We start from the raw sequence: 13,612 nt of genomic DNA on the forward strand, positions 1-13,612 counted from the left end.
ACTAAATTCAGAGCATGTGACATGAGGGCGTGCTCCGAACACAGCACAGACAGAGGAACAGACTGCGAATCTGAAGTGATGATGGACGGAGGAGCAGAAGCACAAAGTAAAGACAGATGATGTTTTAGGAAATTCTGGATTTGGATCAAAAATGCTCTGGATTTAGGTTTAAATTAATCTGCTGGAATAGATTTTCAATTCTGGACTTTTGTGTGTGTTGTGCTCTCTCTCTCTCTCTCTCTCACACACACACACACGTAAAATTTAAAACAATATGTAATAATCCTGTAACCACATTATGAGCAATTACAGAACAGCCTTACGATGCGTGTGTGTGTGATCACTGATGTTCCACTAAAGTCAAAAATGCCCAGCAAATGAGGCACAGGGCTGACATTTCAGATCATGATATCACAATTCCACTTTCCAGGCAGTGCATATCAGGGTGGCTAAGTTCTGATAGCTCCAGTTGCATTCTGCCTAGCTAAATTCTCCTGCAGCTTCAAATGGCTCTCCTCTTCCTGTCCTAACGTGATGGATGCTGTGGGTTGCCGAGTGCCGTTGAAAAGTTACTGGGGTTTACCCCAGAGGCAACTGAAGTTCAATAGTGAGTGAACTGATCCTGGTATAAATATTTTTAAGACCACAGAATCCTTCAGAAATAGGCAGAGTGAGTGCGAGTGTCTGTGTGTGTGTCTGTGTGTGTGTGTCTATTTTAACATTACTATCACTAGCACCTGAAGCCTGTTGTGAATATTGCCCAGCGTGTTGTCTGCATATATTGTTTGAAACACAACCACAAGCCAGACACATTAACTCACTGTCTACATGACACACACGTATCCACTCTACCCTCCCACACTTTCTGCATGCCTTGTATTGAGCGAACCTTACTGCTCTGAGTGTCACAGACAGAACCAGTGGGTATAGGTTTGGGTTGGTTGCTCTCCACCTGCAGAGATACCCTAGGATCATTTTCTGGAGCCAGAGCGCAATATTTTGCAAATTAAGATCAACTGAAAGCTCAGTCATAGGTTTTAGGGGGAAAAAAAACCTATAGAAAGATATCGAACGATGAAAAATTAGAGAGATGGTATGTCTCACTGAGCCTGGCGACGCCTTTAATTGCCAGAGATTCTGGTGCCACCCTCAGCACCATACGGTCTTTGCTCAGGATATATAAAAGCTAGTCTAAAATACTGGGATAAAGATCATGGCTGACCACTCCATTCCCCACACGCTGTGGAACTGCAAAGGGGTATACAAACCGCACAGCGGCCAGGAAAGGGTTAACGAGCTGCAGCGGGTTCTGTCAGCCCTACCCCATGACCCCGGCAGGCTCGGAGGAAGGGGTTAAAAGGGGAGAGCCCGGCTCAGGTGGGGCTGGCGGGGCAGGAGAGCAGAGCTCCAGCTAGCGCTCTGAGAGAGCCTGCTGCCCGTCACCGCCTCCCTTATGCGGGACTTCTTCGCTACCAGCACCTTGTTTGCTGCTGTGGGGTGAAACTGCAGCAGGGGGCGGCCCTGCCTGAAGGGGGCAACAGCCATATAACCCCCTTCTGGTTTGGTTAGTCATGGTAGCGGTTTGTCCTGAGCTCAGGAGCGACCCTGGTCCCACGGGATGGGGAACACAAACAGCGACCTAGAGTCCGCCGTGACCCAGCGAGTGAGCAGAGGGGCAGTGGCAGCCCCAACAGGCCCGGCAGCTACTGACAAGCTGCTCCGGGCACCTGGTGAGGATGCTCCCAATCAGTGCGTGGCCACCACTCAGATCTGGCCCCTTGAGGCTCTGCGGCTACAAGTAGCCTCCTGGGACTGGCTCCCCACAGCGTATTTGATCAGCTGGTTGGGGACATGCAGACACCTCTGGAGATGGCAAGAATGAAACTCTCTCTCCTGCAGGCTTGTCCCCTTCTCTCCAGGGAAGCTGAGGGCAGGAGGAAGCCAAGGCAGACAGCGAGCCCCTGGCTGAGGGTGCAGGGAGGAACCTTGCTCCCAGGGGCAGAAGGACCGGCTCCCCATGGATGTCGGCGGCTTCTCCCCAGATGACTTGAGAGAGAGACTAGAAGGCAGGAAACTGACGGTGGTGGGGAAGCGTGAGAAGGAAATGGAGTTGGTGGCTGCAGGCTGCTCCCATCACGAACACTAGAGCTCTGCAGAGCAGCTCTCCTGCTCTCTGACATGACTCTCCAAGCCATGCCCTGCTCCCTGCCCCAGGGCGGGCAGCCCCACAGCGAGGTGCTACATCTGCAGGAGGCAGGGCCAGACGAGAGCGCCATTCCCATCAGTGTCTGCCAAGGGCCAATGGTCTGCTTCTCACGCGAGCACCCTGGCGCCTGTGCAGACACTGCCTGTACCTGGAGCGCAGCTGCAGGCAGGTGTGGATGGCAGAATGCCAGAAACAAGCTGATCTGGGCCAAAGTCCCCATCCAAATAAATGGGACTGAGGCCATAGAACTGGTCTGCTCAGGGTGTGGCCAAATTCTTCTCCTGGACCACTCAGTAGAGGCCAGAGCCCCCGGGAGAGACTATAGTTTTACATCCATGGGAATGCAAAACTCCACTCAAGCATGCAGGTCCAACTGATCCTACAGGAATGTACAGGGACCCTGTAGTAGGGCTGGCCTCAGCCCTCACTTACCCAGCTATTCTAGTTCAGGACTGGGAGTACTCTGGGGCGGTATGGAAGAGATTTGGAGAGCCCTCTGGTACTATGACCCAGGCTGCCTCAGCAGACCGGAGCCAGGAACCCAGGAAGCTGGTAGGGAGTAGGTGAAGAGGCAGGACCTGCAAAGGGGAACTCCAGACAACAGGAGGCCCTCTTAGACTCCCAAGCAGGTGAGGAGCCAAGGGTGCCCCCTTCAAGAATAAAACATTTTAATGTGCGGTTCCGACTTTGCAGGAGGACAATCGAGAGATGACACACTGAATCAGTTGGCCATAGTGAATGGAGAGGTGACAAATTTCCCCCCAATCAAACCAGGCGATTCCTGTGGTTCAGAATCTGAGCTGAGTGGCTTTACTATTCACAGGAGGACAGTCAAATGGGGGAAGTATGGGGACAGCTCACAGTACTGCAGCCAGAGCATCAGGATCTCTTGCGATTGGCTCACGCACCATTGGCAGGACACTTAGGCCAGGAGAAAATCCTACTCAGAGTCAGAGTCCATTTCTTCTGGCTCAGGATCTGTAAGGAGATCAGTGAGGTCTGTGGCTCTTGCCCCGAGCATCAGCTAGTTCCTCCTAAAAGGAGTTTCAAAAGTTCCTCTAGACCCTCTCCCTTTGAATACACAAGGATGGACTTGGTTGGGCCCCTGGAGAACAGTGCCATAGGGCACCATGCTGGTGACACTGCATTATTCCATGAGGTGCCTGGAAGCAATCCCAATATGCACTAGGAAGGCTAAGACCATCGCGACTAAATCGATAAATGTCTTTGCCAGGGTAGGATGTGCGCTGGGAGATCTTCACCGACCCGGGGACCAACTTAATGTCATGGCTGATGAAGGAGTTACGTAGCCTGTCAAAGATTAAAACCATCCAGACCACCTTGTACCACCCTCAAATGGACAGTCCTGTGGAGTGCTTATACCAGACACTGAAAAGAATGCCCAAGAAGTTCTTGGCCTAAGCCAAGGATCAGGCCAAGGATCTGCAGCAATAGGATCAACTGTCCCCCCCCCGACCCTCCCCCGTTTGCTGTACTGAAATTTCTATTTTTTTTTTGCCCTTTGAACTCCGATATGGGGGAGAACCCACCAGTATCTTAGACCTAGAAAGGGGGATGTGGGAGGAGCAGGGCTGCAGGGCAGAAAACGTTAATTCAGTACATATTCCAACTCCGCAAGAGGCTCAAGGCCCCGGCCACTTTTCACAATGGAGAATCTCATTCGTGCCCAGCAGGCACATGAGTACGTACACAATGGGGCTCGCCCTAGAGTGTTTAAACTCAGGGATCATACACCCTTATTACTCCCCAGTTTTGTGTCCAAGCTTTCGGCGAAATGGAAGGGGTCCTGCGACATAGCATAGCAGGTGAAGCCAATGAATGATGAAGTTAGGCAATCGGATAAGAAGAAATGGACCTAAGTTTACCATGAAAACCTCTTGAAACCTTGGGATGTCCAAGAGCCTTGTTCATAGACCCTTATCTGCTAGAGTTAGGAGCCCAGGCAGCATAGCCTAAAGTAGGGGAGAACCTTCCGTCAGCACAGAAAGTCCAAGTGCAGCAGATTCTTTCCCTTTTTTCACCGTGAATCAGGGTGAACACACTTAACCTATCATGCTATCGAAATCAAGCAGGTCACAGAGGTAGACACACCCTCTGGCTCCTTTTCAGGAAGATGTGGTAAGTTGTTAAACAGGAGCTCCAAACCATGCTGGAACTGGGAGTTAGCGAGTGGAGAAGTCCTAGAATGTTGGCCTTCAAATTAGATGGCACCTCCCAGTTCTGCATCAGTTTCTCCCACGCCCAGAGAGGACAAGATACTAGAGTGGTAGGGTGAAGCGAACTACACCACCACACTGGCAGATGCTTCTTGCACCCAGATCCCACGAGAAGACTGCCTTCTCTGCTCTGTATGGGCTCTATCAATGCCAGGTCATACCATGTGGCCCCCACAGAGCACCTGCAACCATTCAGCAGCTGATGGACCGGGTCCTCCAGCCACAGGCCCAATACGCCATGGTTTATTTGGATGACATGTTCATTTATTGCTGTGGCCAGGAGATCCATTTAAATAATGTGGTGCCCATCCTCAGGTACCTAGAAGAGCTAAGTGCAAAACAGGAAAGGAGAAAACCACCTACCTGGGATACATGTTGGGGAAGCGCCAGGTCCAGCCCCTTGCCTATCAAGTGCAGACCTTGAAAGCCTGACCTGCTTCCACCACAAAACTGCTACAACAGTTCCTGGGACTCCGGGGTCCTATCTCTGGTTTGTGCATGGATTCTCCACCACAGCAGCCCCCATCATGGGGCTAGGAAGGGCTGCTAGTCAGAAGCTTGTGAAATAGCCTTGCTGACACATGGATGGGTAGGAAATCAGTCTAACAGTCTTGATATCTCCTGCTATACATTAGCTGGAAGCTGAATCCCCAAGAGATGGCATACTCCATCACTGAGAAGGAAGGCCTGGTCATAGAGTCATAGAATATCAGGGTTGGAAGGAATCTCAGGAGGTCATCTAGTCCAACCCCCTGCTCAAAGCAGGACCAATCCCCAACTAAATCATCCCAGTCAGGGCTTTGTCAAGCCTGACCTTAAAAACCTCTAAGGAAGGACATTCCACCACCTCTCTAGGTAACGCATTCCAGCGCTTCACCACCCTCCTAGTGAAAAAGTTTTTCCTAATATCCAACCTAAACCTCCCCCACTGCAACTTGAGACCATTACTCCTTGTTCTGTCATCTGCTACCACTGAGAATGGTCTAGATCCATCCTCTTTGGAACCCCCTTTCAGGTAGTTGAAAGCAGCTATCAAATCCCCCCTCATTCTTCTCTTCTGCAGACTAAATAATCCCAGTTCCCTCAGCCTCTCCTCATAAATCATGTGCTCCAGCCCCCTAATAATTTTTGTTGCCCTCCGCTGGATTCTTTCCAATTTTTCCACATCCTTCTTGTAATGTGGGGCCCAAAACTGGACACAGTACTCCAGATGAGGCCTCACCAATGCCCAATAGAGGGGAATGATCACGTCCCTCGATCTGCTGACAATGCTCCTACTAATACAGCCCAAAATGCCATTAGCCTTCTTGGCAACAAGGTCACACTGTTGACTCATATCCAGCTTCTCATCCACTGTAACCACTAGGTCCTTTTCTGCAGAACTGCTGCTTAGCCACTCGGTCCCTACTCTGTAGCGGTGCATGGATTAAGAAATCTGTAGTAGTGCTGATGAAGTGGATTATAAATCTGGTGATGAAGTGGGCCATGGATATGCTCTGATATTATCTCTTGGAAACCCATTCACCCTGATCACAGATGACAACTTCCTGTGATGGCTAACCACCATGAAAGACAAGTACCTATCCAGCTGTACTCACTTAAAATACAACATAAGGTGGGAAATGCCTGCCGAAACGCAGACTTATTCTCCCAAGGGAGGTGGGGAGAGCTGATGGTACCCTGGTACCATCCTGAAGGGGAGGGTGTGAGATAAGAGACATCCCACGCTGGCCAGGAAAGGGTTAACGAACTGCTGTGGGCTACCTCAGTCCCACCCCATGACCCCTGCAGCAGGTGTCAGGCTTGGAGGGAGGGGTTAAAAGGGAAGAGCACAGTTCATTTAGAGCTGGCTAGGACAGAGAACAGACCCCCAGCCCCCACTCTGTGTGAGGGGCCTGGCTGGAGCCAGGAACTTCTTGAGAGCCTGCTGCCTGTCAGAGCCTCCCTGAGGGGAGGTAGGCCTGATGCGGGACTTCTCTTTGCTACCAGTGCCTTGCTTGCTGCTGTGGGGTAAGACTGTGGCAGGTGGTGCCCTGTGTGAACACGGTGGCAGCCAAGTGAACCTGTTTTTGTTCCTTTACACCTGGCCAAGTTTACACTAGTGATTTTCCCTGAGCCCATCTGAGACCCTGGTCACAGGATCTTTCTACCACAAGGGTAAAGATGATTTGGAAAAAAACAAAAAAATTGTGCCCTTTTTGCTTCTTTATGATCTACGAAGGCAGCCAGAAAGGGTTTTTCAAGCACAATGGAAGACCTTGTTTCTCACCTTAGAAACGTCAGGACTATCAACTCACTTTCCTTTGTTGCTGGAGAGGATCTTGAAAATTGAGAGAACTGAAGTGGGAGCTTCCTTACCCTTAAACTGAAAAGGCAGAGTGTGCAAACTAACAAGGAGAGCTCTTCTCCTAAATGTCTGTGAGGCCACCTTCAACACGTGGGATTTAGTGAGGAAATGTTGAGGAAGGAGAAGGTGGCAGTATAGGATTCTTATTATTAAAATCCTGCTTTCTGAAAGTTGTTAAATGCTTTTTAAGCTTTCTTGAAATATGTGAGGAAGAGAGTTTAACAATTTGCACGTCAATTCTGTAGATGGACAGATTTTAGTTCTCTCCTCAAAGGGAAGAAATGATCAATGAGCACAGCAGCTGGCAACAATTCTCCATGGGGGAAGGGCGAGGAATAGAATTCCTAGGCTTGCAGCTAATGATCAGTTCCCTATTTGTATGAGCCACTGTAAGTCTGGTCATACTGTACAAAGAGCCAGTCAGAACAATTAATGTGCCATGGAGTATTTTTTAACCACATGCGCACACCATAGCATGGAACGGGCTCTGACGAATCTCAATGAAAGACTGTTTCAATGCACCCTATTGTAGAAATTGCAATTCTAGTTCCAGTGAACATCTGCTTAATGTAAGGCTGTTTGTTGGGGGAGGGGAGAGAAATGGCTGCTCTTTAAAAAACGTTGCCCATTACAGATGAACAAGCAGAAACTAAAATGCACGATCTTCAGTAGAGAGGTAAAGTATTTAAATGAGAAACCTTGAACAATCCATATTTGTTACCAGCAGAACATAGTGTATGTCAAGTAAAATGTAAACACGGATTTTTGTTCTCCGTTCACAAAATGACACACACGCGAGTTATCAGAAAAGGTGTTATATTTGGTTTCCACGTTACTGAAAACTGATTTTGGTTTCGATCAATCAAATCTGAATGCCTGCGTTAAGGTTTCAATTTCCCTCCATAACAGTAATGATCGAGATGACCATAAGTAAAGGAAAGCTAGAGGGGAACCCAAGCACACTTCATATATAGATTGAGTCCTGCCCTCTTCCACAGGAACGCTCCAGGGAATGTTAGTTTCAGCTGTTTGTTTGTTTTTTTTTCCTTCCCTTTATACTAACAAAAACTCTACTGTTTATTAAAGCAAAGCTACAGTAAATTTTCTTGCAGTCTTACAGCAGGTTTCATGTTACCAGTAGGACATGCATGAATGTATTGCAGTCACACACACACGCTCAGACATTATACAGTAGCCAGTTGCCACCTTAAAAAAAAAAAGAAAAGAAAAAACCCTAGACATTCATTTCTTTTAAGTGGTCAGCGTTAGAATCGCACCAAACTTTTGGATTAAAAAAAAAAGAATACTGCACAGGTCTCCGCTGTAAGTAATCCTTTTACAACTGACGGAGGTTCTTCTCCATTTGTTCAACATGCATCACTGAAACTTGAAGGCACACTGGCCAAAGACAGCCCTGGTTTTTGTTTTATCATCTTAACTAAAGTGCTGCCCTAAGGGTACAAAAATAAAATGAAAAATAAAAAAAAGGCCAAACCTTTTGCAGCACACAAGCTGAATGTCATGTAGAGAGACCACAGTACTTGGAAAGGCAGCCCAGCTGCCTGGATTCTAACTCATAGCTGTGCTCTGAGAGGCATTGATTAAAGGAATATATTTGCCTTAAAAAAAAAAAAAAAAAAAAAAAAGGAGTATGTAAAGGCAAACTCTGTGACCCTTTTAGTAACTTGCATGCTATAGACTAATATTCTGTCTGGAAGAAACTGGTCCTTCAGTTACCAGCATCAAGTGGGGAATCTCCTACACCACTACCTGTTGCTGAAGCACCAGAGATTACAGCACTGTTCTGATTTAGTGATTTATTGTTTGGGGGAAAACTTGGATTATCTCTACTCCCTCAAGAGCACTAATCAAACCAGAACTCTTGGGCTGCTGACTGCCAGTGCTATCAGAAGCTGTGTGCTTCTGGGAAGACACCTGGAGGGTGGAGCCATACTGTATTTCTTATCCTCACAGGGTTAAACTTGCTGAGCTTTATGACTTGCAAGATAAAGCAAGTTTTGGAAAACTAAAACCAACCAAACAGTAATAATCCACCACCAAAATCATCATTAGGAAAGTTCCATTTTACAAAGGTCTCGTTTTGAAACTGAAGTCCCTACTACGTGTAGGCGGAGGGATGCGATTTTAAAAAAACAGGAGCAGTTGCCCACCCTCCCAAGCAGTGCTTTTGGGGATATTCCCAAAATTACATCTGGGGGGGGGGAAAAAAAAGCTTGTGTGACCTTTTTTAAAAGTTGTTCTTACTCCTTTTATAGACTCTCCCTTATGACTCAGCCACTTTAGCTGGGAGGGTGATTGGTATGAGAGTTTGGAGAGTCCTGCTCATTTATGGTGTTCAGGAGGACACACACCGGCTGCTGAGGCAGATGGTGGTGGTTATGTTCACGGTGCTGCTCCTCGGAGGCACTGAAAAGCCCTTCTTCCTCATCCCCATGGAGGCGGCCACTGCAGCTGTCACAGAAGTCCAGAGGCCCATCCAAAGTATCGTCAATGAGCCCATCAAGCTCCTTGAGGTCATCGTCATGGTGGCCCCGGTTGCAGACGCAGACTTCAATTCCCGAGTCGCCAGTGAAACGGCGGTGTCTGCTGGGTGTCTTGTCCTTGGCATCGGGAATAGCCCTGTTATGGTCGAAGCTTTCACAGCTGTAATCTTTAAGCAGTTCTTCCTTGCTCTCGGAATCCTTATGCGGGAAGGACACAGGATCGGCCATCTCCTCCAACTCAGGGCCGGTGCTGGAGCTGCCTGGCTCGGTACCCTGCATTTTGGTGACAGTTTGTTCAGCCAGTGTCATGGAGGATTCAGGGTCCCGGACACGGAGGGACCCAGTGCTGTCAGTGCGGCTGTTAGTGCCACCTGGCGGTGGAGGAGAGCTTGTCTGTGCGGGCTGGAGGTTTCTTGGCGTATCTGGGACTGTGCTGTTGCCACCCGCTGGGACGCACTGCTGATGTAAGGCACTATATGGTGGGGGAGGGGTTGGAGGTCGGTTCACCACTTCCTCATAGGGAGGCAGTAAATAATTTGGCAAAAATCCTAAAATCGGGAGGTAGAAGTTATTTCATGTGCAATTTCATGAAATTTGTTATTTAAAATAGATCAATGTCATTCACGTAATTTATGATACTTTGCCCATCTCTAGCAGCTTCTAAACCAGCGGTTCTCAAACTGTGGGGTGGACCTACAGGGGTCGCCAGGGCTGGTTTAGACTTGCTGGAGCCCGGGGCCAAAGCCCCACCACCCAAAATCAAATCCCGAGGGTTTTAGCCCTGGGTGGCAGGGCTCAGGTTACAGGCCCTGCCGCCTGGGACTGAAGCCCTTGGGCTTTGGCTTTGGCCCCTCAGCCTGGGGCAGTGTGGCTGGGTTTTGCCCCCTTCTTCTCCCCCAGGATGGTGGGGATCAGGCGAGTTCAGGCTTTGGTCCCCCCTCCTGGGGTTGTGTAGTAATTTTTGTTGTCAGAAAGGGGTCACAGTGCAATGAAGTTTGAGAACCCCTGGATTCTAAACCAAGCAACAATGAGTTAGCATCATCCCCTACGTGAGGAGGTAATCATCACATTTTAGAGAATGGGAAACTGAGGCACAGAGAGAACGTGACCAGATCAAGGTCAGAGGGAGTCTGTACAGAGCTGGGAATAAAATCCAGATCTCTTGACTCCCAGTCCCATGCTTTAGCTATTAGACCACCCTGAACGGTGCACTATAAATTACAGCAGAGAATAATCCTGTATTGGTTGCAGGAAACTGACTAGGTGACTTCACAGATTGCTAGGCTGGGGTTCTCTAATCACTGGTGTTTACATTTCCAAAAAAAAATAAAATCAAAGATTTCACCCCCCTGAAGCTTTTTGCATCTGTAAGAGGAGGCAGCAACTAGAATAAAATTAAGAGACTTGGCCCCTATGTTGTTTTAATATTGGATTCAGTATTTCTGGTGTGGCCATAGTGAAACCCTATCACCATGAGTGGCTAGGGGAACACTATATTTGTGCTTATAATGGACCCACAAATCAATTAAAGGTTTTCCTAAGGAGACAAAACAGGCTGAAGTGGACTGAATTAAGCAACTGATCAAAACACTCTTTAAACAGTATAACTTCAAGGGAAATGTCCTCATATCATAATGCATCAGGGCAACTGCACTCTCTCCTCTTTCTGCCAATATAGCTCCCACAGATGCAGTAACAATGAATCTGTTAACTCACTGGAAATCTAGCATGGTCTAGTAGGCAGAGTATAGGATTGGGAACCAGGAGGGTCACAGCTGAGTCATCATTCCCACCTGGCCCCTGGGTGACCAATCTCTGTCAAGCCACTTTCTTTACCTCAGTCAAACCAGCTGCAAAAATAGGTTACACAGCAGGCGTATCAAAGAAAGATTGCTCCAAGCTCTCCTGAATACAGTCTTTTAAAAACCTTTCCATGGCTCCAGGAAAAGGTACAGATAACCCAGGAGCAGAAAAATGACAGGGATAAAGGCCCTGTTGCTGGCACAGTTCTGCTTCCAGAGTCAGCAGGGCCACATGTTCCAGGCAGCTAGAATTTACCTCCTTCTCTCCACAAACCACAAGTTAGGCAGCAGCAGCCCCCAACCTCTCCCTCTGACCCAGCAGCTTCTCCCCTCCTCCACCCGACATGGCGAATTCTTTGGTCTTTACTCTTTCAAAAGCCAGCCTGCTCCCTGTTGCATCAAGGAAGATCTGTAGGAAGTACATACGGAAATAAAATGGCAGAGCTGAGTAGTTATGGGCTTCCCGGTAAGCAATCAGGTTAATCTCGTGTTGCCGCTGCTGTGCCTGGAGGCGGTGTTTGGCACGCCGATGATGGCAAACGCAACAGCAGCTAAGTATGATGATGATAGTCCACACCAGCCAGAACCCTGGGAACAAACAGGGAGGGAAGAACCGGTTATTCACAGTGCAATTCATTTCCGTGGGGGGAGAAATGCGAAGTACACACAAGATGCAGTGGAAAAGATTATGGGATAATATTTAAAGCAATGAGGTGCAAACCTAAAGCTGCAACGTCTGCAGATGTTCTATATGTTACACTTGTGTTCAAAAATATACAGGTTACAACCAGGCTCCACAGCGATATATTGACCCTAACAACAAACTGGGCAATTTTATACGTGCTTCAGCACTCGAAAGAGCAGAGTTCTGGGAGAGATCACGAACATGCTGGGGACACAGCTCCAAGCTGTCCAGGCACCATGCTTCCTGTCAAACATCTCACCCATCATAAATGTTTGTTCTAGGCAAAAAATACGGTTCCATATAGAGCTGATGATGGCAAAACAGATGACTCTAGACCAGAAGGATACTTCAGCTTCAAACGATAGATCTCACCCAAGCAGCAGCATACATCAGCACTGAGTTTCTCTTTTCCCCAGGGGTGCCGCGCCCCCACTCCTCTCCCTCCCCTGAGGCCCCACCCTTGTTCCACCTCTTCCTGCCCCCGCTCTGACCCCTCCCCAGCCTGCTTGCTGCTCTCCCCCTTGCCCCAAGCCCCTCCCCTAGCTGCCAATCAGCAAATTGGGGGAGCCTTCGAACAGCTGTTGCTGGTGGGTGCTGAGCACCCACTATCTTTTTTCTGGGAGCGCTCCAGCCTCGGAGCGCCCATGGAGTCGGCGCCTATCGCAGTATATGAAGGGCCCTGACAAATGTTAGACTTCCTTTGTAATCTAAGGACAGAGAACAAGTCTGATATTGATCTGACTGGAGACTAACATTTCTCATTAGTAAATTACCGAATATGTAAACTTTGGTGTGACCTGGCACACATGAAGAGGGTGGACGAGGACGACGACCTTGAGGACTTCACCTTCTGTGGCTGCCTAAGAGATGGGATATGGGAGGCTCTGGTGAGAGGAGACAAGTGGGGGGGAATTAGGGCTCGTGCCTCCTGCATGGCATGGAGTTGGAACAGGGGGGCCACAGCAGTGCCAGCCCCCAGAGGGCCTCCCGGGGTCTCAGCTGGGGCCAGCTCTAGGACAGTGTTTTTCAAACCGTGGGTCGCCTTGCTTTGATCATCACCGCCAACCAGGACGTTAAAAGTCCCATTGGCAGGGCTGCCCAGCTAAGGCAGGCTAGTGCCTACCTTTTCCGACACTGCGCTGTGGCCTGGAAGGAGCCAGCAGCGGGTCTGGCTTCTAGGCAGGGAGGCCACGGGGCTCCACGCGCTGCCCCCGCCCCGAGCACCGGCTCCGCACTCCCACTGGCTGGCTTGGGGGAGGGGTGGGAGTGGTGCCTGCGAGCGAGAGTGACACGGAACCAGACCTGCTGCTGGCCACTTCTGGGGTACAGCGTGGTCCATGGTGCACCCCAGCTGAGCCGCTGACCGGGAGCTGCCGAAGGTAAGTCCGTGCCCCAACCCCGCGCCCCAGCCCTGAGCCCCTCCCACACCCCAAACCCTTCATCCCCAGCTCCGTTGGGTTGTGGGCATCTACAATTTTCTTCAACTAGGTCCCCAGTAAAAAAGTTTGAAAACCACTGCTCTAGGGTGCAGGGCTCAGACCTCCCCACTCTGGTATTAACGAAATGGGTATGAATTGAGTTGTTCACAAAAAGCAGATCTTTTTCTCGTGACAGAAGCAAGCAGGGAGCAGGCAACAGAATACTGGCATAGCATGTCATCACTTTATTTTGTATTCCTTTAATTGCACAGGCTGAAAAATTAGCTATTGAATTAAGAAAAGATTGACACACACCCAATAACAGCCAAATGTCTCCAAAGACCTAACTGGAAATTCAACCCTGTGGGATAGGCCTCTCCTGGGATTAGGAGGAATAGGGGTTGGGGGGAAGG

At 49.1% G+C, this 13,612-nt stretch overlaps 1 protein-coding gene and 1 pseudogene across 3 annotated transcripts in view; one reads left to right on the top strand and one right to left on the bottom strand.

Moving 5' to 3' along the window:
• The first annotated feature begins 1,618 nt into the window (after positions 1-1,618).
• Positions 1,619-4,183, top strand: LOC141991362 (heat shock protein 30C-like; annotated as a pseudogene).
• A 4,208-nt stretch (positions 4,184-8,391) lies between these two features.
• Positions 8,392-13,612, bottom strand: part of WBP1L (WW domain binding protein 1 like) — an 82,069-nt gene continuing 76,848 nt past the window's right edge. For all 3 annotated transcript variants that reach the window (XM_074959435.1, XM_074959437.1, XM_074959436.1), the window contains exons 3-4: positions 11,523-11,684; positions 8,392-9,842 (exon numbers count right to left, since the gene is read on the bottom strand). In XM_074959435.1, the coding sequence (XP_074815536.1) occupies positions 9,091-9,842; positions 11,523-11,684 (914 nt within the window). In that variant the 3' untranslated portion in view covers positions 8,392-9,090. The remainder of the gene's footprint in view (positions 9,843-11,522; positions 11,685-13,612) is intronic.

This window comes from Natator depressus, chromosome 7, assembly GCF_965152275.1.
Source record: "Natator depressus isolate rNatDep1 chromosome 7, rNatDep2.hap1, whole genome shotgun sequence".
Taxonomy (NCBI): Eukaryota; Metazoa; Chordata; order Testudines; family Cheloniidae; genus Natator; species Natator depressus.